This window comes from Drosophila hydei, unplaced genomic scaffold (assembly GCF_003285905.1).
Source record: "Drosophila hydei strain 15085-1641.00,03,60 unplaced genomic scaffold, DhydRS2 tig00000413-arrow-arrow-pilon, whole genome shotgun sequence".
Classification (NCBI taxonomy): Eukaryota; Metazoa; Arthropoda; class Insecta; order Diptera; family Drosophilidae; genus Drosophila; species Drosophila hydei.
Window position 1 is genome coordinate 122,782 of NW_022045725.1, and position 27,219 is coordinate 150,000.

The 27,219-nt window shown below is 41.0% G+C and overlaps 5 protein-coding genes across 12 annotated transcripts in view; 3 read left to right on the plus strand and 2 right to left on the minus strand.

Moving 5' to 3' along the window:
- Positions 1–1,245: 1,245 nt before the first annotated feature.
- LOC111596753 lies at positions 1,246–5,228 on the minus strand. 4 transcript variants are annotated; one of them, XM_023311089.2, is made up of 4 exons: positions 4,794–5,223; positions 3,153–3,328; positions 1,641–1,845; positions 1,247–1,557 (listed from the first exon to the last, which is right to left on the minus strand). In XM_023311089.2, exons 3-4 carry the CDS (start codon positions 1,843–1,845, stop codon positions 1,418–1,420), a joined length of 345 nt encoding a protein of 114 aa, XP_023166857.1. In that variant the 5' UTR covers positions 3,153–3,328; positions 4,794–5,223; the 3' UTR covers positions 1,247–1,417. The 4 variants fall into 4 exon arrangements, with proteins under 4 accessions (XP_023166858.1, XP_023166857.1, XP_023166856.1 ...); XM_023311088.2 differs by having other exon boundaries at positions 4,788–5,223; XM_023311090.2 differs by lacking the exon at positions 3,153–3,328 and having other exon boundaries at positions 1,246–1,557; positions 4,788–5,228.
- Positions 5,229–15,838: 10,610 nt separating this feature from the next.
- LOC111596807 (apoptosis-inducing factor 3-like) lies at positions 15,839–23,566 on the plus strand. 5 transcript variants are annotated; one of them, XM_023311168.2, is made up of 4 exons: positions 15,839–15,915; positions 17,573–17,644; positions 17,711–17,862; positions 21,727–23,566. In XM_023311168.2, coding segments are annotated over exons 1-4 (1,920 nt in total). In that variant the 5' UTR covers positions 15,839–15,913; the 3' UTR covers positions 23,421–23,566. The 5 variants fall into 5 exon arrangements, with proteins under 5 accessions (XP_023166936.1, XP_023166938.1, XP_023166939.1 ...); XM_023311170.2 differs by lacking the exon at positions 15,839–15,915 and adding an exon at positions 16,951–17,106; XM_023311171.2 differs by lacking the exons at positions 15,839–15,915; positions 17,573–17,644; positions 17,711–17,862 and adding an exon at positions 18,310–18,459.
- On the minus strand, positions 20,598–21,487 carry LOC111596809. The gene has a single exon (XM_023311173.2). It carries the CDS (start codon positions 21,471–21,473, stop codon positions 20,655–20,657), a length of 819 nt encoding a protein of 272 aa, XP_023166941.2. The 5' UTR covers positions 21,474–21,487; the 3' UTR covers positions 20,598–20,654.
- A 769-nt stretch (positions 23,567–24,335) lies between the features above and the next one.
- Positions 24,336–25,425, plus strand: LOC111596828. Its single transcript, XM_023311198.2, has 4 exons — positions 24,336–24,479; positions 24,540–24,896; positions 24,955–25,088; positions 25,150–25,425. Exons 1-4 carry the CDS (start codon positions 24,363–24,365, stop codon positions 25,385–25,387), a joined length of 846 nt encoding a protein of 281 aa, XP_023166966.1. The 5' UTR covers positions 24,336–24,362; the 3' UTR covers positions 25,388–25,425.
- A 226-nt stretch (positions 25,426–25,651) lies between these two features.
- The window catches only part of LOC111596778 (vacuolar protein sorting-associated protein 26), a 2,276-nt gene continuing 708 nt past the window's right edge, over positions 25,652–27,219 (plus strand). The window contains exons 1-2 of the mRNA XM_023311129.2: positions 25,652–26,138; positions 26,427–27,219. The exon at positions 26,427–27,219 is cut by the window's right edge and continues 708 nt beyond it. Of these exons, the coding sequence (XP_023166897.1) occupies positions 25,992–26,138; positions 26,427–27,219 (940 nt within the window). The 5' untranslated portion in view covers positions 25,652–25,991. The remainder of the gene's footprint in view (positions 26,139–26,426) is intronic.

A 27,219-nucleotide genomic window follows, 5' to 3' on the forward strand; every position in this document is an offset into this window, starting at 1 on the left:
TATATGTACAGTTTATATAGGAATTCCATGAATAAGACATAGAAGAGTATAACAGCTTAGTAAGAATTTTAGAGTCCATTGAAGTGAATATAACAGTGTATATCTGCACATATATATGTCTTATAACATATATATATCAAAATAAGAATTAAATGGCAAGCAATTAAAATATTATAACAGTTCTTTTTGGAGTCGAATAGCTTATAAAAAAGTTAATTATGTAGAAAATTAAAAGTATAACAGTTTCTGCAAGACACATATAATAGAAAGCAGTACATATGACAGCTTACGTAAGAATTAAATGTTAAATATCTACATTTGAAAACAGTATAACAATTCTAACAAAAATCAAATATAGGAAGATAGACAGTATAACAGTTTTATAACAGTTGTGTAACAGTATAACAGTTTTATAAAACTGAGATGGAATTCATTCACACATATGGATGGGTAGAAAAGAAAAGGGTATAACAGTACCACAATTCCGATATAAAATAGACTCGTATAACAGTTAGGATAAGACGTCTAAGCAGTTCCATGCGAAGCCGTCGACTGTTCATATTTATATATATCACCAATATACACAAACACAAACAAACCTCGATATGCATATACATATGAGTGTCTATATGGAGCATCAGCTTCCCATTTGAGCTCTTACTGCATCGAATCTTTTAAGAGTGTTAAAGAAAGAGAGGGCAATTAGGCGGGGGGAAACCTGATCTGTGAGTATGATGCGAAAGCGCTTGGAATGTAGTGTTAAAGATATATTTAGCTAGTTGATAATCAAGATAGAGAGCTTATCTTAATCAAGCAGTCGGAAGACGCTGTGGAAACTGTGCCAGCAGGCACGTGAGTGCGCGCCAGCGGGGCATGCTTGACTAGCAGATGCCCTGCTATTGGCCATACGCGTCGATAGAGGAGTCTCTGTAGCAGATTGAAGATTTTTATATATAACAGATACTATATTGGCTGCACAGTCATAGCTATATACCCCTGCTCAGTCGCTCTGAGCGAGTGCAGGGTATACAAAAATCTGCTGCCCACTCAAGTGGGACCAATCCAAACTGGATAAAACTCAAGTAGCCAAGTGAAAAGAATGCATTAATGGGGTTATATATATATATATATATATATATATATATATATATATATATATATATATATCTATATATATATATATATATATAATATAGTCTCGCTTCGGACTGGATTTTAGTGGACCGCATTGCGCTCTCATAATTGTATAAATTTTTATTAGTGCATAGCTTAAATTAGTACAATATACTTAGTGTATGGGTGTGTGTGTGTGTGTGTGTGTGTGTCTATTCAAATTAAATGTGTGTGTGTGTGGGCATTGCCTAATATATATATATATATTTATATAGTTAGATAGAGAGTGCATGTCTCTCGTGCCCTAGTCGGGCGCACAATATTGACGTATCTCGGAATAGCCGCAGGGTCGCACACAGCATTCGTGGATGGGTCCATTCTGCAAGGGTCTGTAGTAGGTGCCGTTGGCAGCGAATCGCTTGGTCCGACTGCCAAAGCTTTGAGCTATTTATGTGTATATAGATGTATGCAAAGAGATCGGTTCCGATTAGTGACAGCTATACAGAGGCATATGCAATCGGACTTACGATAGAGCTCGGCTAGCGACATGGTGCGTCCCTTACAGATTTGATGGATGGTCTCGTCCAGATCTTTGCTGCAGCGATGCTTGATCTCCAGCTGCTCTGGCGTGAATGCGATCGGCGTGCTGCACACCAGGGACAGACCGACTGCCAGACACACTAGCATGGCGAGCAGGGAGAGGACACTTGAGTTAGACACTGAGAAAATCATCTGGAAGCAAAGAGATTAACAGTTAGATTTCTATAAGTGAGATTGGATTGGGTGTATATTATATTATTAGTCATATATATTTATATATATGTATATAAATCGTATATATATATGATCAGTCATAGGGCATGACTATGGACTGTTTGAGAAAATTTAGCTCAAGGCAACTCGAACAAGGCCTAAGCAGGGGTTTCCCATCTGTAGTATCTACCCAGAAAGGTAGAAGCGCAAAACTAGAATTCAAAGGATTCCCAAGCAGGAAGTAAAGTAAGCCCCATTGCTCGATTCAAAGGATTATACTACATTTCGAATAAAGTCTCTTAAGATTTGAATTTTTATTTATTTCTAGCTGGGTTAGCTTCAATTGGAACTATAAAACGCACCAATCATATAAATATATATGGCATACATAGCATATATGCTATATATTTACATTCCATTTGATGTTATATCCAAAACGTGAACATATGCCTCAATTGAAACCGGATTTAACCTTTTGCTTGGCTCCTTCTCGCATATATGTTTTGACGCAAGTATTACCCATATCATCTATGTAATATCATTTCTGTCTGATATTGTGTTTGTATTTTTATAGCGTGCCAAGTCTAAAAATAACAACAAATAACAAACAGTTGGAGTCATTCGCATCTGCGTCGACGTCGACGTCGGCGTCGGCGTCTCTTCTTATCAATATCAAATATTATTGTGTTTCCCATTCCCTACAGACTCTTTCTGCTTCTTCTTGCTTTATATATATATATATATATATATATATATATATATATATATATATACATAAACTTCAATGGTTAAAAATAAACGCGAGCTCAGCTTATCATCTGGAACATACAAAATTTATTGTTGTTTTTAAATGAAAATCAAAGAGAAAACAAAAAACAACAAAAATGAATTCAAAAATTAATAGAGAGGGAGAGAGAGGGAGATACCATTCAATATAGTATTGAGCATATTCTCTTGACAAGCAACATATTTCATGGACCCCAAGGTTGTTCGTGTTTTGACAGTCAAAACTTGTAGGACGGTACGAAATTTAGCATCCACGTGGCTCTCTTAGACAGCGATCGGTCACTGCGGAAAGAGCTCAGCTCAGCTAATCGTACTGCTATATTAATATATATACCTATGACATATTTGCCTATACGTTTTGCTTGATTTCATGTAGCATACTTATTTGAAATACATTTTTTAGTACAAGCCGTGCTAAAAAACTCTATTAAAATGAAGATACAAATTTCAGATATATCGAGGATCCAGTTCCCTGAGGAAGTAAAAACTAGTTCACTTACTTTTGCATGTCAGAAAGCTGTTGATCCTTGTTGAAAATATTTCTCGGAAATCTCTCTCTCTAGGTATATAGATATAGCTGTATGTATATATATATATGTAATGAAGATGCTTTTGTTGTTGTCTTTCTTTTGGAGCTTTATCACTTGCTTAAGGAACTTTCTTTTTGTTGTCGTTTCTTTTTGCAATCACACAGTTTCGAAAATCACAATTGTTTGTTGTTGGTTATTTGTCACGAAAAAAAAAATATTAAATAACAGAAGTGCACATTTATGTATATATATGGATATATATATATATAGATTTATATATACTGTGTATACAGGATGGTTGGGGATTAGCACGAAAACAAGAAAAAAAAAGTATATAGAATAAATGTTAATAAAATAATATAACAGAAAAGATAAACTTTAGTGAGCCTTCGGGCCTGGCTAATTGATATCGTTTATGATTTGGTTAACAGAGTCGGTGCTAGTGTGTTCGGGCGTGTTTTTGGAGTACGGTTCTTGTATAGCTCGCGCGCAGTTTTGCGATTTTGTTGCATTTCGCAGTTGTTGTTGTTCTTGCTTTAGTTTTCTCTTCGCTTTTGACTTGAAGGTTCGGTGGGATCCTGGTGCGCGACCAACCGCCGACTGATGACTGATGACTGATGACTGATGTGTGTTGTTTTTTCTTTTTTTTTTGCGTTGGAGCGCACGACCCAACGATGCGTCTGGCTTGGATTTGGAACGCGCTTTGATGAACAGGCTCGGCGTGTCGTTGATCGTTGATCAAGCGACTTGCACAGACAGACAGACAGACAGACAGAGGCGCGCACAGGCAGACACACTCTCTCTCACTCTCTCTCTCTTTTCCAATATCAAACTGCGCTGCGCTGTGCTACGCTGCTCTCTCACTCTCTGGCTGCCTCTCTTCCACTCACACAGTCAAGTGTAGCTACAATTGCGTTCCTGCGTTGACTCCTGCTTTTACTGTTGTCGTTGTTGTTGTTGTTGCTGTTGCTGCTGCTGGTATTTTTGTTGGGGGCTTTCGCTGACTAAGCTCTCGTGCTGTTGCCCTTGCAGCCCTCTTTCTTTAATTCCTTTTGTTTGTTCAACTCAGCTATCGACGATCGGTACACGCCTACATTTAAGCCATCGACGTTGTTACTGTGTGCGTATGTGCGTGTATGTCTGTGTCTGGCTATCGGTAATATTAAATAAACAATCAGCTGCTTGGCCTGCACACTTATTACGAAATTGTAACCTCTTGCGCGCTCTCTATCTCTATGTCTCTCTCTCTCACTCGCAGTTTTTGGCACGCGCTCTCCCGTTTCGTTAAGTTAGTTGTGGTTTGCCTGTTAATGATTTGTTTGCCAGTGTTTGTGACTGGCTGCTGGTACAGCGGCAACGGGGCGAATCGATGTGAATTGTATTTTTAGCGACCAGTGTTCTATAATTAGACACAGACGCCCGACTCAGACTGTGGCTGTGGCTGCGGCTGTGACTGCTGTGCGTTTTGTTGTTATCTCATTTTATACGAAACAACATACACGCATGCATACGCACACGCACACCTATATACACACACTTACGCAGACAATACTTCTCACACGCACGCACACACACACACACACACTCACGCACACACACACTTACACTCACTCAAGGCACTTGCAAGATTTGTTTGTTCGCTCGTTGCTTGCTTTATCGTCTGATTGTTTCTCCTTTGACTTTTCTCCCTGCTTTTTTCCTATTTCTCCTGCCGTTTCCTGCGTGCGTTCGTCAAGTGGTTCGCACGAATTCGATTGGTTTTTGATAGCGAATCGATTTTAGTTCCGCTTCTTAGTGTTGATCAATTTTGCTAATTGCTAACTTGCTGTTGCAATTGCAGTTACATTTATAAGAAGCAGCAGCGTCTGTTGGTTTTTTACTTATGTTTATTATGCATACATATATACGTTTATATGTAAGTATGTATATTTCTTATCGAGGCACTCGTTGCTCGTTGTTTCACAGCCAAATTGAAAAAGAATTCTTTTGTGTGCTGCAAGCGCCTCTTGAAACATCCATCGGATTGCCACCCGAGCCGAGCAGCCGAGTAACGGTTCTGTCGATCTCTGCATTGATATTCATGAGCTCTCTATGTACATGCATGTAGGTATGCATGCATGTCTGTATGTATGTCTACATAATTCGCATTACGCTGCCCTAACTGTGCTTTGCACTGTGTCCGCACACTGGGCTCAAGTCTGTCAAAAAGCTTAAAAAAAAAGTACTTCAGTTGTTGAGTATATATTTTATAATTTATATAAGTCTATAACAATATGTGTTTTAAGTTTGTCTTTACATATTTCACATCTTTATTAATAATATTTATTTATTATTTAAATCGTACGCTTCTTTTCAACATTTATTTCTTCATTTTTATTAATTTATTTTGTTTACTTCACATCATTTTTTTTCTATTCAATGCAAGTATAAAATATCTTTTAAACCTCCTCTTCAAAAATGATTGCTCATGATATAAAAACCTAATAGCGAGGGGTCACTGTTGTACCACGCACACACAGCATGAGTATGGAACTGCAAGTGTGTGTGTGTGCTGTATTCAGCATTAATAACAATAACAATGACAATTTTAATAATATTTGCTGTTGAACAAAGTACACACGCACGCACACACACATATACATGCAACATACATCTACACATATATTGCAAGTGCATTTTGTGTGAGTTATCGGCTTGAGTACACGACGAACAACAATGCAAACAAAAAGAACAACTAGAGTGAATCCATCACAGCCAGTGACAGCGGCAGCAGCAGCAGCATCGGCCTCTTCCGCTCTCTCTCCCTCTGCCTCTCTCACGCTTACTCTATGCCTCTCTCCACACTCTACATTGTATGGGGTCGACAAGCAGCAACATTGTTTAACCTGTGCACTTTTATTGATATTGCTGTTGTTGTTGTTGTTGCTGCTGTTCTGGGAATTCTAGTTGGCAAACCAGTTCAGTCGAATGCCTTGCCGATTATCAGCTGTTAAGCGTTACGGTTGGTGGTTGTTGGTGGTAGGGGAATGCAGCTAGAGCAGGAGGCAAGATGCGCTTATAGAGATAATGCTCAATTGGTACTGTTATCGAGTTAAAGCCCAATGTCTATTTAACATGCGCCCTTAGTTATTTATGTTATCAACTAATTTTGTTGAATTAAAAAGTTAAATATTTGTTTTTTTTTTTTTTTTTTTTTTTTTTTTTAGGCAATATATTTATTTCTTTATTTTGTTGCAGCTTATTGTCTTAGACTCTATAGCGCATTTAGCTCTAAACCTTAACTAATGGGAGGGCAGATATGCCAATTATTCTGCACTTGTAGCTACTATCTTAATTAGTTCTAATATTGTCTAGAGGATGCAATCTCTTCAGTCTTCGCCTATTGTTGTTTATAGCCAGGTTGCTTGCGAGATGGTTAGGATGCGCTGCAAGTCTGTCCGCGTATCTTGAACTGTGTCGCCCAATGAGTTCAGCAACTGTGGGAATTGCTAAATCCCTATGTAAGACTGAGTTTCTTACAAACCAGCTGGCTCCAGTCCATCTGCGTAGTGCTTTATTCTGCAGGGTCTGAATTTTGTTCCTTGTAGTCTTCGCCGAGGAGCCCCATAGAGAGATACCATATACGAAGGTTGGGACAACTATTGCCTTGTAGATGGCGGCCTTGCTGCTGTAAGACAACTTGCTTGAAGCTCTCAGCATCCAGTCGAGGGTTTTTAGCTTGCTTTTGCATTTTGAGGTTACTTGACTTATGTGCGCTTTAAAAGTCAGCCTTCTGTCAAGAGTGATACCAAGGTACTTTACTTTTGAGGCTTTGGGAATAGTGGGCCCCAATGCAACGCTTGGGCAATCTCCTCTTCTAGTGGCGAAGGTAGTATGTACAGACTTTTGTGCATTAATGGTGATACACCACCGTTTTGCCCAGCGTCCGAAAGAGTCCAGATATTTTTGTAGTGAGTCTGAAGCTTCTTGCGCAGATACGTGACGTGATAAGATGGCGGTGTCATCTGCATAGGTCGCTATGAGTACTGCATCTGTACTTCCTATATTTGGCTCGGGAGTTGGCATATCTCCTGTGAATAAAGTATAAAGTGTTGGGCCTAGAACACTACCCTGTGGTACTCCAGCCATAATTGGTCTAGTCAAGGATACTGTTTGCCCCCTTGACACTTGGAAGGTTCTTCCAATAAGGTATGAGGATAGCAACGCGAAAAATGGGGCTGGAAGGGTGGTCCTCACTTTCTGCAGCAGTCCCAGGTGCCAAACTCGATCAAACGCCTGTTTGATGTCTAAAAAGACGGCAGAGCAGTACATCTTTTCTTCAAAGGCTCCAAGGATATGGTGCACAACTCTGTGAACCTGTTCCGGTGTTCCATGCTGTCTCCTGAAGCCAAACTGATGGTTTGGAATGGCCTCCTGGCGTCCCAGATGTGTCAGTACTCGTTCCAGAAATATTCTTTCGAATATTTTGGAGAGTACTGGCAACAGGCTAATTGGTCTGTACGACTCAATTTCTCCCACGGGTTTGCCAGGCTTAGGAGTCATCACAATCACGGCGCGCTTCCAGCAGGCTGGAAAGTGCCGGATGCGGAGCATGGCGTTGTACACCATAGTTATGTAGTCTATGGTGGAGTCAGGCAGTGCTCTAAGGACTCTGCCGTTTATTAGATCATATCCAGGGGATTTTTTTGCCTTCACTCTTCTGATGTGTTCAAGAACCTCTTCTTTTGTACATCCAGTTATCTGGTCTTCAGCTGGGAGGGGCGAGAGAACGATGTCTTCTGTTGCTTCGATTTCTGAGGCCTCTGCGGTAATCACCGGCGTGAATTGGTCTTGAAGGTGGTTTGCAAAAGCCTCAGCTTGAGCTTCGTCTCCAATGTGCCAGGAACCAGAAATGCTCCGAATGGGATGACGTCGTATTGGCTGCCGTTTGAGCTTTCTTGTAAATTTCCATAATTGAAACTCTGCGTCAGTGGGCGATTCAGCTCGTACCAGCGCATCGCTGATACACCTCTTTTGAAGCAGGGCGAGAGCAGCTTTAAGATGCCTCGTGGCTTCGTTGTACATGGATTTGGCATCAGGCGTGCGTAATCTTAACCAGCGTCTCCTGGCCCATCTTTTGTGTATTAGTAGGTGTTGGGCCTCCAAGGTGAGGGGGATGTTGTACGGAGACTGTTGTCTTGTTTGGCAAGATGGTGGGGCGGCTTGGTGCGCAGCTTTGACTATTTCTTCCTGCAGTTTGTTTGCTGCGTAGTCCACGTCTTCAGGAGTGTTAAGTTCCATTTCTATGTGCAAAGAGTAATGGAGCTCGCGCCTAAAGACTCCTAAATCTGATCCTGCTGGCAGTAGTTGTTTCCTAATGGGCAAGGGCTGTGGCTGCGCGTGGATTGTGACTATTAGTGGCAGGTGGTCAGAGGATAGGTCCAAGGATTCTTCAATGGTCAATTGCCGGTCACAGATGCCTTTGTAGACAGCGAAGTCGATTGCCGAGGGCCTGTGTCCATTAATTGGGTAACGGGTGGGGGCTCCAGTCGCCAATATGCTGAATTGTAAGTTTTGAATCGCCTCAAATATGACTTCTCCGCGACGATTCGCACTATTGCTTCCCCAAAATGGGTGCCATCCATTCCAGTCGCCGCCGATGAGGGTCTTATTCAACCTTTGGCCTAGAACCTGTTCCATGTGATGATCACACAGACCAGTGTTTGGCGGAAGATAAATTGACGCAACTTCGATCGCTCCAATAGACGTAGGCAGGGTGATGGCTGAGACCTGCATTGTTGCGTTGCAAATTGGCAGTAAAGGTGTATGCGGTATTGTTGCTCGTATGAGGATTGAGGATCCACCAAAGCAGTTTGCTCCTTCACCATGAGCCTGATAGTGTTCGTATCCGAAAATTTGTGTAGTGGGGCACTCATGAGTTTCTGTTATTAACATTATATCTATGTTTTCTTGTGAGAGAAACGCAGCCAGTTCCTGAGTCTTGTTTCTCAGGCCATTGGCGTTCCAGATACCCACACGTAAAGCCATTATTTGTAGGCAAGCTTGGTTATGATGGCCATTAAACTGTTTAGCATGGTTGCTTGTTGGGATTGTACTTCTCGCATCGCTTTGAGCTCGGCATTAATTGCGTCAAACTGACGTTGTTGTTGCTGAAGCATTTCAGTGAACAAAGTGTCACTTGTGGTATTCTTATTTGACGGTCCACCTCTAGCGGCCTGTGCGTAAGAAACACCACTAATAGGCGTTGCAAAGCTCGTGGCTTGGGTAATGCTCCGGGGCCTTGTAATTTCGGAAGCAGTACTCGGACCCGTAGACGGTGTTTGTGTGGGACTCCTTTTTTGTGCTGGGGATTGCAATTTGCGCAACCGCTTGTATACTTGGCAGCCCTTATAGTTGGCTGGGTGCTGTAACTCACAGTGCACACAAGTTGGTGCCTGGTCCTTTTCGCGGGTGCAGTCTTTGGATGCGTGTTTCCCGGCGCAACGCACACATCTGGGAGCTTTGTGGCAGTAGCGTTGTGTGTGTCCAAATTCTTGACAGCGATGGCATTGTGTCAGGTCGTTGTATCTTCTTGGCAGTTCCACTGTGCAGCGTTGCCTGCAGACAACTCGAATGTCCAAAATTTCTTTGTTGTTGGGGGCCTGAGCCACGTCAACAAAAAATATATTTAGCGGTGTTTTGTCCATACGGCTCAGTGGGTTGTGCACATTTGTAATTGTGTGGCCTTTGGTTTCCAATTCCTTTTTAATTAGTGTTGTATCAGTGCTGGAGTGAAGCCCTTTGAACACGACTCTATATGGTTTGTCCTCCTTAAGCTGGTAGCAGTGGAACTCCAATTCCAGCTTAGTAAAGTGGTCTATAACTCTGCGATAGTCCTCACTGCATTGGGTTAATACACCTATGTTATTCTTCTTTGGCTTAATTACGTATGATTTAGCATCAATTACTTTATCTATTATCTGTTGAAGTAGGGCCACAGACTTGATGTTTGGACACCATATGGGGGGCGGACGAGGTTTCGGAGTAGTTTGCTGGTCGGTCAATACTGGGGCTTCTGGAGCTACAGGTGATTCGCTGTAGTCTTCATCTTCTTCTACGAGCAGTGAAAATCGATTTTCTGATATTAATGCTGCATTGCTGGTGCTTGGTTCGTCGAAGATGAGCCTTTTCTTGATGGTTTTTGGTGAATTTGGCTGTTTACGTTTCGTGTTTTTGTTGTTAGTGATGCCTTGCACGGAGGCGATATCTATTTTTGAGTTTATTGGCATGATGGAGGCTTGCCTATTTGCCATCACAACGTTAAGCTGGGCTTGCATTTCTGCATTTACCTTTACAGCTGTAGCGAGGTTATTGACATTAGATGTCATCGCGGATTGTGCTTTTGAGTGCAGGCGCACTCGCGCCAAGCGACGAAATTTCGTAAATTGCAATTAAAGCAATTGAGTTACGCGGAAGCAAGCGATAAGAAAACGCTGCGTGTGCGGTTTTTGTTGCTGTTGCGTTGAAGAATGCACCGCAAAGTTCTATTTTTAGAACTCTGCAGCAGTAGAGCTTAAGCGAAGGCTGTTCGAATTCACGTCTTTACAGGTCGAACGACTGATCGCGATTGAAATATTTGTTTTGGTGTCTATAATTGGCATAGAGGGCAAGCAGATAAGACTTGTTTGTTATTTGTTTTAGTTTTAATTGTTGCTTTTGCTGTTACTGCTGCTGCTGTTGTTGTTGTTTTTTAAGCTGGGCTTTCCCCTCAGGATTACTTATATAACATTGAGCAACAATTTTTTTTTCTTTTAATACTTTTCTACTCTTTATTTTTAGGTGCGTAGTACTCGTTGGGTCCTTGGCTTGTTATGGAGCAGCTACTATAACGTGCACGACAATAATAAGCCAGCATGCGTGTATATATATATGTGTGTGTGAGTGTGTGTGTGAGCTCTGCTTTGATAACGGTAATGCTCTCTGATAAGAATGTTGTTGATGTTTTGGTTGCTTGAGCTGCTGTTGTTGTTTGTTGCAGCCAGCCGTATAAGAGCGGAAACCCGCGACAACAACAACAACAAGAACAGCAACGACGACAGCCGCAACCGCAGCCTGCGAGCGTAACGGCAATAAAAACGTAAACAACGCCAACGTAAATTCAACGTGATCTAGTTTCCATTAAAAATAACAGCGCGCGCCCAATCGTAGACCTCCCTATTTTTAGCACAATCTATCAGAGAGACAAAGCGCAGCATTGCGAGCGAGCGAGCGAGCTAGTGAGAGAACGGTAAGGAAAGAGAGAGAGAGAGAGAGAGAGAGAGAGTGAGAAAGCGAGAGATCTATTCTCTGAGAAGCATTGCCAAGTTATTGTTGCTTGTTGCTGTTGTTGTTGATAAGCAGAGGGTTGGGTCTCGGCTGTCGGGCTTGTCGTGTCTGGAGCGTCGGCTCTTGGCTCTGGGGTGTTAGGTCTTGGGTCTTGGAGTCTGCTGCTGTGTGCGCAACGGGGTTCAAAGTCTGAGCGATGAGCAAGACTCGACGAATTGGCAGCCATTTCGACTGGACACGTAGCTTAGCTAGGGGAATTAAGGGATGGAAATTGGATAATCGGGTGAATCAGTTGAATCAACTAATAAAGGGAATTTGTCACATGCAAGATGCATTCGGCTCTACAATAATGTTTAACTCAAAATATAGGGAATTTCCAAGTTGAAAAGTTTCATCATTTATTGAGAAATAAATAAAATTGTCAACTGGAATCTGCTTCTCACAAATAGCTCTGCTAGGCTTGCTAAGCAGTCAAATAATGTAATAATTCAATTAAATAAATTTATGGGATATTTAGAGAGAGGGAATCCCAACCTAATCATTAGAAATTAACCCCATTGATGGCAAAAATAATGATCTAAGTTCATAAAAAGAAATTTTAGAAAAAAATGAGTTCATAAATTAGAAAATAGAAAATAATGGAAAATAATAGGAAAATTCAGCAAATAAAGAAGGCAATTATGTCGTATATTCGAGCATAATGGAAATTATTTAAAATAATGGGAAATAATACAAAATAAAGGGAATATTTAGAAATCTGCAAATTCCTAAATAATAAAAATAAAGTAAAATAATGTAAGTATCTAAGCATGTAATAAAAAATAATAGAAAATTACGAAAGAGGAAAGAAACAGCAATAAAAATTATTGGGTAGATCTAAAATACTGGGAATTTTGAACAAGCATTTTGGTTATACATAACTAGAAAACTGAATAAACATAATTATACGAATGCGCAGTCGAATATTAATAATCAGCAACAGATCTAACATGAATAGACAAATATATATATATATATATATATAAATAAATATATTGTATATATACATATGGATAGATATATATATATACATAGACAGGGAAGAAGGTGGAGATAACAGTGAGAGATGAGAGGCTGCAGCTTGAGCAGATAAGGTTTGTGGGCGGCTACCCCAGCTGGAGTCGAGTTCGAATCTATGCGATGCTGTTGATGATGTCGAGATGACGGATCGCACAGAGGCTGCCCAGCGTGCAACGCACATTGTTTACTTGTGCTAAAATTGGATCTTCATTGATTGACATGAGCGACAAGTGGGCGCCAGTGCAACACGACGGCGACTCAGACGCAGATTATTGACCCAGAAGCTAAGGCGGGTGGCAGATGCTGGCAGGCGGTGCGATACCAGAGCCTAGACGAGAGTCCATTCCAGACACTGGCAGCAACAACAAATGTAAACAAATAACAAAACATTATCAAATTATGTGAACTTTGCATTTTCGCTAAGCAAATCGATTGCTATTCAGAAATGCCTGGCAACAGCTCCCAGGCAGGATTACAGGGTATATACATGCTGCAAATGACAATGCCAGCTCTGATTCGGAGGCACAAGCAGCTGAGAGTGGCGAGTTATCGGAACGAATCGATTATAGTACAAATTGGAGTGATATATAGATGAAGGTTAGCTCGTGCTCCGCGAGATTCGCATCTTCGGCCAGCAGCTGGTCGAACAGTTCGTGGGGCATCTCGTCTTCGGCTAGCGTGATTATCAGCGAATCATTCAGGAAGTCCGCATCAATATCCAATATCGGCCCCGTGTCCTCATCGTTATCGTTATCGATATCGATAACTAACGGTAGCTCCGACATGACTTCTCCTCCTCCTCGGCTACTTCCCCCTCTTCTTATTCTTCTTCTTGTTCTTGTTCTTGTTCTTGTTCTTGTTCTTCCCTGGACTCCTGTCAACTGGAACAGCTGCAAATCGTTGCGTGTTAAGGAAATCTCGCCCGAATTATGACAAGGATTCGAGCTTTGTTAGTTTACACTTTGCCTTAGCCAAACGATGCCTCAGTCTTTGCCTACTTAAGAAATATTTTTTTGCTTTTCTATTCTACAATTCGATTGGATTCAAATAACGTAAACCATTCGGACTCGTGTCCAAGCCCCTGTCCATGCCGTTGAGTGGACTCATTGCAAGTGTTGCCTACTTGCCGCTAGATGGCGTTCTCAGTTTATGTCTAGCTTAACCCGACTTCTCGGACTATTCTCTTGTCTGTATATAGAATATATTCATAGTTCCTATAGCTGAAAGCTGTTCTGTTCTGCTATGGATTTTTCAGTTGATTTAGCTTCAGTGAGAAACTCGACAAGTCATGCTCTCTCACTCTCTCCTTCATGCAGAGTATCTGCTAGTTGTGCACTGCTGACCAGAGCACTTTGCCTACTTTTATTATTGAATCTTTAAACGTTGGCAAAAAAAAAACAGAAGAAATGCAAAATTATCGCGTGAGTCAATAAACTGACGAACAACCGCTTGACCTGCGCCAACAACAACAACAACAACAGCAGAAGCAGCAATGGGAGTCGACCTTAAGCCACAGTAAATGCCGCCAACGACCATAGACACACATTCGGCTGCTGCGAGACAACAGAGAGAGCGAGGAAGAGAGGACTGAAGTTCATGGCCAGGATGCGTAAGCCCTGTTAAGCAGCTGCCAATGAACTGCAAGCGCCATTGCACAGTGGAACCAAAAGCATTAATAAACTGTGCAGATGAAATTTAGAAATATGCAAAAATATGAGAAATATATAAAAAAAATATGAATATATACAAAATATTTAAAAAGAAAAAAAATTATATTTGATGATTAGAAAAATTTATTTTATTATTATAAAATAATAAATAATTGATTAAGCAAAAATAGTTTAAGAATTTGGATTTTAACAAATTAAAATGGTTATTATTTTATTTTAATTTTTTTTATATATTTTTAAAAATAAAATATTCAATATGTATTTTTAGCAAGTGTTATTAAATATTGTGTTAAATATATAAAAAGTTTGCTCTAGATCAAAGAAATTCTGTGTCGATTTCAACGTATATCTAATATCAATTTGCAACGGATATATGTGATATACGCACCACAGTGCACGCTTTCAAGGTCAGTAATTGGCCCAAAAAAAAAAACAAGAGGAGGAGGAGGACGCAGAAGAAGCAGACAAATGAAATTGCGCCTAACGGAACAGAGCTACGCAGAGCAAATGCAGTGCAAAAAATATATGAATGTATGTAAGTGTGTGTATATGTGTGTATAGCGGGACTTGGTTGCCAGCACCTAACTGTGAATTAGGCATTTGAGCTGCGAAAGGTTGTCGCCCCGTCTCCAGGCGCGACCTTGGCCAGAGTTGCCACGCAATTGGGGACAATGCACCAGCAGCCAAAATAAAAAGAAAAAGCAAAAAGCAAAAGAAACGTGAATAGAAATCATGTTAATAAACGTAAGAGAACGGCCTGGCTGCACTGGTGTGTGTGTCAGGCTGTGACCTTTGAACCTAATCTAGAGAGATTCAGTTGTTGCACGGCTCCATGAATTGGCGCTCTGAGTGTGTGTGTGGAACAACAACATCTGTAATCGGCACACGGCAATCACTTGGGCAACGCGTGGAGCCAGCTGTAAACAAATAACAACTGCTAAATATATATAAGCACACACATACATACTACAAGCATACATACATATATACAAATATATATATATATATATATATATATATATATATATACATATTAAGATTAGGAATACAATAAGCCGCAATTTTAATCAGAAATAGTAATCAATTAATCATTGACAAAATAATAATAATAAATGGAATGCACAGTGGACATGCGGCTGACCTTTACAATATTAGCAGCACTTACAAATAGTTGCAATAATAATATCAATTAATTTTAATTAATTCGTTTATTTATTGTTTAACAAATGCATAGCCAAAGGCAAAGGCAAAGTTAAAGAAGCAGAATGTGTTGCAGCACAGTTTTCTCATCTAACCTCGCATATCTCGCACATTAAAGCTTAATTTGATCAATTTATACATATCTACATACATATATGTATTATGTGTATATATATGTATATATATATATATATATATATATATATATATCTATATGTATACATACATATATCTTTGCTCTAGTTATCTTTGCCTGTTATCAGTTCAAAAAACCTATTTTTGAACTTGGCGCCTTTCAAGGGTTAACGCGCCACCTATCGCATAGTTTGTGCACTAGCGACGTCTGTTAACTTAGCAGCCTACAACATCTGTTATGTGCAACTATCGATGTTATTACTGCCACTCGATTTATTTTTGGCACCGATAACTAACAAACAGCAACAAAAGCTTTAGGCACATAGAAAGAGGCGTTTGTTTATATTATGCTCAAGAATTACCATGTAAGTTCGATGCAGCGACTATATTGAAGAATGCACATTAAATTCATTTGTATAGATAAGTTCAAATACCATTGACTTGCGCATATTCTTCATACTTATTCCGTAAAGCCGCCTTATCAGCGACGTGCCGACTGAGTGTACAAGCAGAAATTCTACTATAAAAAAACCCACAAATACATTATACAAAAGCAAAACAAATTGAACAGCTAACAACACTAAGACTAATGTTAATTAAAATTGGCAGCCAGATTGACAAACTGCTTTAGATATGTATATAATAGTTGAATTGTCGTGTCCCCGTTAATTGGTTAAAAGCACAGAGACAGAGAGAGAGAGAGAGAGAGAGACGAAAGAACCAGTAAACTGTTCTATGATTGAGACTGAATGATCTTTAAGGCGCACAGCTATGCTTGCAGAAATCCTTAAGTTTCTATCAACATCAACTATATTACAAAATATTTCTGTTCGTTGGCTGAGTCTTTACTGTACTTGTAACTAATTGGTAATTGTTTTGTCATAATTATTTATTTATTGCACTTGTTTTCTGTTGCTTTTTGGTTTGTTTATTAGATCCGCTAGGCTAAGCGTTTTGCGAGTAGATTACAAATTGCCCGCTACAGTGAACACTGGCTAACGTTGATATGGCCAAATTACTTGAAGGTTAAACACCTGGCAATTGTTGTTCTCACTTAATTGGCAATTGCTGCTGCTGCTGCTCCAAACCGGTAAATGCAGGGCAGAGAAGGGAAAGGCAGTGAAGGGGCGTGGTAGCCGCCTGTTGCCTGCAATGTGCTTGTGCTTGTTCTTGTTGTTGCTGTTGTGTGGAGAGCGGCGACAAGGTCAAAGCGTTTGCTTGGCCGCTTGTATGGGCTCCAATTTTGACCATAGCCAAATGCTTCACACATACACACACACGCACACATGCATGTATATAGTATGTGCGTGAGTGTGTGGCAGCGCAATCAATACACATGTAAACGCTCGACGGCGTCGCGTCGCTTACTATCGAAGTTGCTATTTGTACATATAAAATTTTTATTTGTTTGTGCGGCATACTCGATTCGCAGCTCACGGAGGACGGACGTGTTCTCCAAAAACCGTAGAATCGTCTGTGCGTGTTAAGGAGACGAAAGACTCCAAAGCAGTGTTCACATCTTTCGTTTTTGGTACCTGTTGCATCTGTCGCGCCGGGTTTGTTTCCCACATTCTTTACCATATATGTTTTTTTGTTTTTTTTTTTTTGTTTTGGTTTCTCCACTTTGTGAATCGAAATATCCGAACGTGGAGAGAGCGTGCGCAAGTGCTGTAAAGACGCAGAGAACATGAGAGAGAAAGAGAGTGGCAGAGCGCGCGAGTGCAATAGGGAATATGGCGTAATCCAACAACAATTAAGCACACTCTTGGAGAATGCACACAAGTGAACTACTAAATCCGAAATGAGCGAACAGTGCATGCCCTACAAGCACAGTTCACCAGTAGTTAGAGATGTGCGTTAGAGGATTCTATTTCAAATTGTGCTATCGCAAAGAGCTTATTCTGAAAATCAATCGTGATTAAAACACATTGTTAAAAATTATATTTGTTTTTTTTTTTTTTTTTAAATCCTTATTTAAATTCGAAAAAAAACTTGTTTTCATATTAATTTATTTTATTTCAGGTTACAAAACAATTATCGTCTAACTCTTACTCTAAGCAAACAATTTCCATGTTTTATTGGGACACATACTAGGTATGTCTATAAACAGATAATCTATGATCTGATTGGACTAATATTTATTTTTTTTTTTTTTTGTAGATTAGCTGATACATATTATAAAAGGCATTTGAAGTGCCTATTGAACTCATCGAAATACTCAAATTTTAAACAAATACACACAATGGGTTCCATGCTCTGTAAGGAGTACAAAACAACTGGCAAAATAACGCCCAATCCGGAACAGAATTCAGGTATTATAAGGATGAAGAAAGTGAATGAACAGAAACAAACTTGAAGATAAAAGTTCAAAGTCTTAAAATTATCTTTTATGGTAAACAGATCTAAGTATAGTTTCATAGGCAGAAGAGTTGACATAGAGAGAGAGAAAGAGAGATACGATAAAGTTGAGATATATACGTATATATATACGTATTTATTTTCTTTCACTCTCTCTCTTTCTTCTCTCTTGTAATTAGGTTCGTTTACCTTTCTAATTGCCTCTAATTGCTGTCAGTCACGCAATCAAAAATTTTTCCAATTTGCAATTGTTTTATTATAGATCAATAATAATGCCATTTGTTTCATAAATTGTTAGCGAAAGAGCATCGACTAGTCGAGAGAGAAGGAGAGAGGGGGAACTGTTAAATAGTTCGCTCCGCCTAGCCGTCTTCTTCTTCTCCTTCTTCTTCTTCCACTCAGCATTTGTTTCAGTCTACACTCTCAACTTAACTGCGACGGCGGCTTTTTCTGTTTATCTCGAACTAAAGCTTTTTGAGCATATTTAACAACGACAACAACAACTGTAAAAGGCGTCAAAGCTTTACATATCAAACGGATTATTGCTTTGGGTAAACCGGGCCAAGCCCAAGAAAAAAGACATTTGGTTTAGCTTTGTTTTGTTCTTTTTTTTTCATATTTTATATTTTCTATTACAATTATTATGAGTGTGTGACAAGGCCAACCGGTTCGCCTGAGGTATGTGTGTGTGTGTACCAATATATTTGTACCAGTATATGTGCACCAGTATGTGTGTATCAGTATGTGTGTTTTTACTCTAAATTTACGTTCCACACAAGCTAATTACATTAAGCTATAATTTTTAACTGAGCTCTGATTCATTAACTTGTATATTTTTTGCATTTTGGGCAATGTTTTATTTATAATTATGACGTCATTTTGTTGGGAATTTTTCGTATACCCATTAAAAATGGAAAAAAAGGCATAAATTGTTTGTGACTAGACATGGAAAAACCTAGCATGACAGACAGCAGAAGCTATATATATGTATATGTATAAATATATATATATATATATATATATATATATAGAAAGATGGATGCGCTGAGCACATTTGGTTATATCCATGTGATAATGAGCACAGGGTATCTGCTAGTCTCACCCAATAATCACAACTGAGCATTGGCCACACTTGTTTTCTTTTGTGTTTGCTAATGAGTTGAAAATCTATGAAAGAAACAGCAATTCATTAAAAGTTTTTTTACCTGTTCGAAAACCAAACGCAAAGTTTTTCTTATCTATAGAATATCTAATATCTTTATAATGTTTAGAAGCTGTACAGAAAATTGTATGCCCAATTTGGTAACTCTATCCTTTTAGATTTACAAGAAGCGCTGAAGTAACTGCAGTTTCAGATCGATATTAATCGTTGAAAGTTATCGATTTGATCAAGTTTGAACTAATATATAGAAGCTAATAGATTTTCAGTGCACAGTTCTGTAGCTCTTATAGAGGATATTTATTTTATGGGATAAGCCTAGTATATACCCATATCTGGATATATCTTTACATCATTGTTTCCCAATCATTTCTTTCATTTCAGTTGCTTAACTATCAGGTACTGTTACGTGCTTGACACATTGCTAGCCGTCAACCAATTGTGGGCTCCGCCCTCGTTTATATTTTATTGGACACCGAAATTGACGTCTTTAGCTTCTATGACGCAGCACATTTTTAACTGTGCTGTGCCCTTGAAGATATATCGATTAGTTCGTGGCCATCCATTCAGAAAAGAGGGCCAAAAAGTGAAAGTCTTTTCGATTCGTTTGAGTGTAGATTCTATATAAATATGATCTTGACAGCTACCTGGACACAGCGTTTCTGTTCGCATGCGGCATGTCCAACTTTTATCTAACAATCATGCTTGCTCACCTCTTATCAGTGAACTTGTGTTTGACACTTGAGAAACTTGCAAATCATTCTGTTAATCATCGGAGAAATCAAATGAAAATCATAAAACTCAATTAGTTTGATGGAGTTGAAAGGTCTGATAGCGTCCAGTCAAATCCTGCCTTGCTCCACTATCGATCTATCGATCTGTGTCTACAAGTATTTCTGTTGACTGATAGAAAAGCTTTTCAATCAGGAACTAGTTCCGGCAACTGCCTCGCTGCCATAGTTGCTGAACTAGTTTCAAAGTTCTCTCTTTACTAGTTCTTAAGCAAATCTCTACTATCGTACGACTGGTTCGCAACTGGTTCCAACATAGTTCAATAGGTTATCCAAATAGATCAGCTTTTGTATTTTATGTTTTTACTGTTTTCAGACCCTTAACAATATTGGTTCCAAACAGAAGCTAGTAGAACTACAAAACTGATCGAATCATGGGTGGTTCACAAAGTAGTTCCACTAGTTCCATATCTATTTAACATATATATCATGCAGAAAAACTATTATGAACTGCGTATTTATTTTCCTAGTTGCTAGTTCCAAGTTAATTTTCTAACGGTCCACAAATTTAGTTCCAAGCTAGTTCAAGGGCTATGGAGCCCTCAGCCAATGTATTTCTTAAAATCAATTCGGTACAAGTTCTAAATTAGTTTCATAGCAGGTTCATAACAGTTCGGAACTAGTTCCAAAACTAGTTCCAGCATGTAGTTCAATTTTTTTTGACGGCAAAGTTAATTTGAAAATATGCTGGTTCCAAAAAAAATTTAATTTAAATTTAATTTAATTACAAAAAAACGCATGCAGAAAAAAAAAGATCTTATAGCTTATAGGGAAATGGAATGCAATTGGACTCCAATTAGAACTGGTTGCTATGCTTGCCGGAGAGCAGCTCCATGCGGTTGATGGCGTCGTCCAGGAATTGTCGCTGCAGCTGTAGCTGTGAGAGCAGTTCCTCAGTGTTGAGCAGCTGCAAGCGTTGCTGCTGCTTTTGCTCTTTGCTCGTTGACTTCGACCAGTTGGTGCCAGAGCTTAAAGACGCTGTGCTGGCTGCATTGGGTCGCAGCAAGGCCAGCAGCCGTTTGATGAGCGAGGGAGCTGCATTCGATTCCGACTGGGCGATGCCAACGCTGGGCAGAGACTCCGGCATGGCCAGCAGCGGCGTAAAGAAATAGGAGCCAACGCTCACGGGCGACTTGGGCGTGCTGGTGTAGACAGCCTCACGAGGCAGCTCCTGCCTATTGCTGCTGCTGCTGCTGCTGCTGCTGTTGCTGCTGTTGCTGCTGCTGTTGCTGTTGGTGGTCTGCATGACATCCAGTTGGACCTTGAGCTCGTTTAGTTTGTGCTGCAGCAACTCAAAGTCTGCAGCCAGATTGAACGCCAGCTGCTGTGCGTCCTGCTGCTGCGCCTTGCCCTCCAGCTTATCGATTTGCTGCTGTATGTCCAGCTGACGCTGCTGCAGATCCTCTATCAGCATGGACATCTCCGGCGTATATGTGCCCATATACAGGCGCTTAATCTCGGCCTGCAAGAGCTGCTTATGGCCGCGCAGCTCGCTCAGCTTAAGCTCCAGCTGTTGCTGCTGTTCGCTCAGTGGCTCGCTGCTGGCGGCAGTTGCGCTAAGCAGCAGCGACAGGCAGAGCAGCGATGCGAATAGTTCTGAATGCAGTGACGACATTTTAACAACTGAGTGATGCTTACCTGTTCAACTGTTCACCTGGGCAGCTGCTTTCTATGCCAGCCGAAGCAGCAGGCGACACTTTCTACTCGAATATTTAAGCTGCTCTATAAAACGAAGAGAAAAACAAAAGGAAAACGGGAAAAGTCATATCAAATGTTTTGTTTCGTTAAACTCGTTAAGCTGTGTAATCAAGTCGTAACCCTGCGCTCGCCCCATTCCCATTCATTTTGATTGTTGATCTGCTTTGCAGGTGCCGCTGGCTCCTATCAGTCGAAGTGCGAGAAGATGCAGGCCGTCAGCGAAGTGGTCAAAGATGCGGACTATACCGAGGCGGTGGCCGTTTGCAAGGCCAGCGAGGTGCAGGAGAATACCATGAAGCAGGTCGACTTCAATGAGGACACCAGCGTGCTGCTGGTCAAGCAGCACGGGCGGCTCCATGCCATTGGCTCGAAGTGCACCCATTATGGTGCGCCGATGCAGTCGGGAGCTCTGGGCGTCGGGCGTATCCGTTGTCCATGGCATGGCGCTTGCTTCAACTTGGAGACGGGCGACATTGAGGACTTTCCCGGTCTCGATTCGTTGCCCTGCTACAAGGTGGATGTCAGCGATGAGGGCCAGGTCATGGTGCGCATGAAGCGCACCGATCTAGAGAAATCGGCACGTCTCAAGAACATGGCCAAGCGCAATCCCAAGGATGACCGCTGCTATATTGTTGTCGGCGGCGGTCCATCGGGTGCCGTTTGCGTCGAGGCACTGCGTCAGGAGGGCTTCACCGGCCGCCTGATACTGATTTGCCGTGAAAACTATTTGCCGTACGATCGCGTCAAGGTGTCCAAATCGATGAACCTCGACATTGAACGTTTGCAGTTCCGCGACGAGAAATTCTACAAGGATCACAACATAGAGGTCTGGCTGGGCGTCAGCGCCGAGAAGCTGGTCACGGCCCAGAAGGAGCTGCACTGCTCCAATGGCTATGTGGTGAAGTATGATAAGATCTATATAGCCACCGGCTGTTCGGCCTTCAAGCCGCCCATTCCCGGCGCCGATTTGGAGAATGTGAAGACGATACGCGAATATGCCGATGTCCAGAGCATACTCGATTTGGTATCGCCCAATCTGAACGTCGTGTGTCTCGGCTCCAGTTTCATATCATTGGAGGCGGCCTCGTTTCTGGTCTCGAAGGTGGCCAGCGTTACGGTGGTGGGTCGCGACTCTTTCCCATTGAAAGCGGCCTTCGGCAGCGAGATTGGCGCACGTGTCCTGCAGCTATTCCAGGAGAACAATGTGAACATGCTCATGAACAACGGCATCAGCCAAATCGTGGGCAACGATGAAGGCAAAGTGGTTGAGGTGCAGCTGCTAGACGAGGCGACCATACCATGTGATCTGCTAATCATGGGCACCGGCTCCAAGTTGAACACCGACTTCCTAGTCGATTCGGGCGTCCGTCTCAATGAGAACGGCTCCGTGGATGTGACCGACTTTCTCGAAACGAATGTGCCCGATGTGTATGTGGGCGGCGACATAGCCAACGCGCACATCTACGGCCTGGCCCAGTCGCGCGTCAACATCGGCCACTATCAGCTGGCCCAGTACCATGGTCGCATCGCAGCGATCAACATGTGCGGCAGCATCAAGAAGACGGAGGCTGTGCCCTTCTTCTTTACCATGCTGTTCGGCAAGGGCATACGCTATGCGGGCTATGGCAGCTACAAGGATGTCATCATCGACGGCAGTCTCGAGGATATGAAATTTATTGCCTACTTCGTTAACCATGCCGACACTGTCACCGCAGTCGCCTCCTGTGGCCGCGACCCCATTGTCTCCCAGTTCGCCGAGCTCATCTCGCAGGGCAAGTGCCTGGGACGCAGTCAAATTGAAAACGAAGCGAATCGCCAGAGTTGGACGACCAAGCTGCTGGAGCCGTTGCCCAAGGTGCGCTAAGCGCAGGATAGTTTGTCGATCGCATGCCAGTTATCACTCAACAGCAGCAACAACAGAGATTCATTCTTATATATATATGTATGTCTATATATATCTAGTATTATGTGTGAACGCCCACAATTTGCTCATGACTGTTCTTATAATACAACCATAAATATTTGTAACTATATATATATATATATATTAATATATTTATATTTATATATTTATATTTATATATATATATATATATATTCGTTTTGCTTGATATCCAAAATTATATCGTGGCAAAAGAGAGCAAAAGGTTTTGTACAATAAAATATTTGCATTTTTTTTCATATTTTTGTGTATTTTTTCATATACATAATATAAATTTTTATTTAAAATAAGCTTAAATAAAACAAGCTGAATATATAACGAATTTCTTGTCTTTTCTATGTGGCCTAACAGTTTCAATAAAATGGCGCCTTATTTTTATATATTTTCTAAGATTAATCATAATGTTCCGTCTGTTCGGCCATCCGTCCGTCCTTCTATCGGTCCAATCGTCCATATGAACGCAAATCATTTCGCCGCTATTTAAGCTGTTGGCATGGTATTACGGAACATAGACTCGATGGCGACCCCGCCTTATTAACATTTTCCGATAAGCCCAGTCATAATTTACTGGTAATTTCGAAAAGAAAACATGCATTATGCCGTTACAAAGCGTTGAAGAGCTATTCATTATTTGTTTCTAAAACAAAAGAAAACCTGATTTCAGTTATAAAGGGGCCCTGGTTTTAGGCATATGATAGGTTATAAGGAAACTCTAAAAATAGTTTACAAATCGATCAAAATTCGAAATTGGAAACCAAATTTACTTTTATTGTTCGTAGCAAAAAAAATTTTTAATAACTATATATATATATATATATATTTATCTAAATATATATATAAATATAGATATAGTGGAGGTTGGGTATGACACTGATATTATTGCCGATGGAACATATGATGCATAACTGGCTGGACGCCTGGCGATCCCTTCACAATGATTGCGTCCAGGTTGCAAAAACGACGTCAAGATTCAAGAAGTTGGTGCGTGGGCACAGATCAGATCGTTGATTGGTGTTAAGATTGAATTGAAATTCTTTGCAGATATGTTTAGCTGCCCAGCAAATTGATTGCTACGAATTGATATTGTCGGAGCGTAGGACTGTGAATGATACACTTATCCAATTCATCGCGGATGCCGAGGTGTTGTCCAGCAAGCGTCTAGCTAGTAGCTGCACAATGAGAAGAGAGCATCAGGCAATACTCAGTCAATTGGTTGGCCTTAAAGTGCAGTTGGCCGAGCGGAATAATACTCTGGTCAAGTTCAAGTTGGAGTTGCATTGCTTGCGTCAAAGGTTGCGATCGCAGGCGCTTAAAACGAATCGGATGACGGCGCGATTAAAGCAAAGCAAATTGCTAACCGAAAAGCTTTTGGAAAACAATAACAGCTTGAATGCGCGGGTAAATATCTCTCTATCGATATATCGATATATTCAAAGTGTCTGTTCCTTGGCGATAGGCCATAGAATCGTTAGAGCTTTATAGGACGCGGGCTCTCATGTTTGTCTTTAAGCTGACTGGGATGGCTCAGGAACTGATTGTTACCAAAACCAAGTCGAAGGCATATGAGGATGCCATGGAGCAGCTGAAATGGTAAATATAACAAATATTAAAGTAATCTTCAATTTCACTGCTCTGACATTATTTTTAATAGCAAAAACAGGCAGCTGCAATTGCGTCAGAGAATACTTATAAAAAAAATCGCAAAGCTTACATCCCAAGATAAAATTCATACGAATACTAACACGGATGCGAATATGGTAAATGGAGCCCGAAAAATAATTGCTTTCGGTCTTCATTATTTGGGCTTGTTGTGGAAATGCGTGTCAGCCTTGGCGCAGTGCCCCGAACTGGAGGGACGTGATACACACTGTGAGTGGGCTCTTTTCTAACTATAAGCGACATGCGCTTAATAAAATATTTTAATTAAAAACAATTGTTGAGACTTTTAAATTGCTGAACAAAAAGAAAATCTAATTCAAATGACCAGGGATGACCAATGGAACTATCGTTGACAGCAAAAATATTAGGCTTTAACAGTGGTGATTGTGAACGATATATTAAACGATATTTCGATTTGCATTTATTTGCCTTATTTGTTGTATTTTTTTCGATTAATCGCCGACAATTTTTTACACACCAACAAAGCAAGCACACACGCACATATGCACGCATACACATGCACATACGCTCGCACACACACACACACACTCACACACAAATACGCCCAATAAATTACAGTGGCAAGCAGCGTACACATAGAAGTTTTATAACAAAAAAGCAAAGCAAATTAATATAGGAATATATATAAATTTATAAATATATGAAATCAGGGCATATTAAGGCGTTTTAGTACAAGCAATCAAAAACATTCCAAAATAACAGAGTTACAACCTTGCTGCTGCTGCTCTGTTGCAGTGTAACCAAAGTGTAGAAAATAAAACGAAAAAAAAAAAACAAAAAAAAATATAAAACGCCGAAACACATTTATCAATTATGAATTTCTTGGGCTTTGGCCAATCAGCCGAAATCGAAATTGTCTTCGATGGCGCGGAGAGTAAGAAAACCGCCGAAGTCAAAGGCGAAGACGGCAAAGTGGAAAAGATGCTCCTCTTCTACGATGGCGAAACAGTCTCCGGCAAGGTAAGCGGCAGCGACTGCAGTCCGAGGCAGAAGTTGAGGCTGCGACTGCAGTCCGTAGGGCTATAGGCGCGGTTTGTTTGTAGATGCAAGCAGCGGCTATTGAGGCTGAAGGCGTGGCTTCCGTTCCGTTGCCGCCCCATCAAGTCGGTTATCAGCAGCCAAAGCAGCTGCTGCGCTTAAGCAAAGTCAAAGCAAAGTAAATTGTAGCAAGTTCTTTAGTGATTGTTCCCCAAGTGTTTATCGTTTTTATGTTTTTTTTTCTTAATTTAATTTTCATTTGCTTTTTAGGTAAATGTGACGCTGAAAAAGCCGGGCAGCAAGCTGGAGCATCAGGGCATTAAGATTGAGTTTATTGGACAAATTGAATTGTTTTATGATCGGGGTAATCACCATGAGTTCAAGTGCCTAGCCAAGGCATTAGCCCGTCCTGGCGATCTGATCCAGAACAACAGCTATCCCTTCGATTTTCCCAATGTGGAGAAACAGTTCGAGGTTTACGCCGGCTCCAATGTGCGTTTGCGCTACTTTCTGCGGGCGACAATTGTGCGAAGGATTAGCGATATCACGCGAGAGGTGGACATCGCCGTGCACACGCTCTGTAGCTATCCGGAAATGAATAATCCCATCAAAATGGAGGTGGGCATCGAGGATTGCCTGCACATTGAGTTCGAGTACAATAAGAGCAAATACCATCTGAAGGATACGATCATTGGGAAAATCTATTTTCTGCTCGTCCGCATCAAGATCAAGCACATGGAGATTGCGATCATCAAAAGAGAAACGACCGGGACTGGCCCCAACATCTTCAACGAGAACGAAACGATTGCCAAGTACGAGATTATGGACGGAGCGCCGGTCAAAGGCGAAAGCATACCCATACGAGTATTCCTGGCTGGATATAATCTTACGCCGACCATGCGGGACATTAATAAGAAGTTCTCGGTCAAGTATTTCCTCAATCTGGTGCTGATGGACACCGAGGATCGGCGCTACTTCAAACAACAGGAGATAACGCTGTGGCGCAAGGCTGACATACCACGCTACCATGTTGCCCAGCAGCAGCATCAGCAGCAATCGCATC

Excerpts from the sequence above, each read along its gene's own strand:
- LOC111596753 (XM_023311090.2), bottom strand. The coding sequence starts at position 1,845 with ATGATTTTCTCAGTGTCTAACTCAAGTGTCCTCTCCCTGCTCGCCATG. Across the intron at positions 1,558-1,640 it reads GTCGCTAGCCGAGCTCTATC|CTCAAAGCTTTGGCAGTCGG; the intron begins GTAAGTCCGATT and ends ACACATAAATAG.
- LOC111596807 (XM_023311168.2), top strand. Across the intron at positions 17,645-17,710 it reads TTTATTGGGACACATACTAG|ATTAGCTGATACATATTATA; the intron begins GTATGTCTATAA and ends TTTTTTTTGTAG. Across the intron at positions 17,863-21,726 it reads CAATCCGGAACAGAATTCAG|GTGCCGCTGGCTCCTATCAG; the intron begins GTATTATAAGGA and ends TCTGCTTTGCAG.
- LOC111596828 (XM_023311198.2), top strand. The coding sequence starts at position 24,363 with ATGACACTGATATTATTGCCGATGGAACATATGATGCATAACTGGCTG. Across the intron at positions 24,480-24,539 it reads CGTCAAGATTCAAGAAGTTG|ATATGTTTAGCTGCCCAGCA; the intron begins GTGCGTGGGCAC and ends AATTCTTTGCAG. Across the intron at positions 24,897-24,954 it reads ATAACAGCTTGAATGCGCGG|GCCATAGAATCGTTAGAGCT; the intron begins GTAAATATCTCT and ends CCTTGGCGATAG.
- LOC111596809 (XM_023311173.2), bottom strand. The coding sequence starts at position 21,473 with ATGTCGTCACTGCATTCAGAACTATTCGCATCGCTGCTCTGCCTGTCG.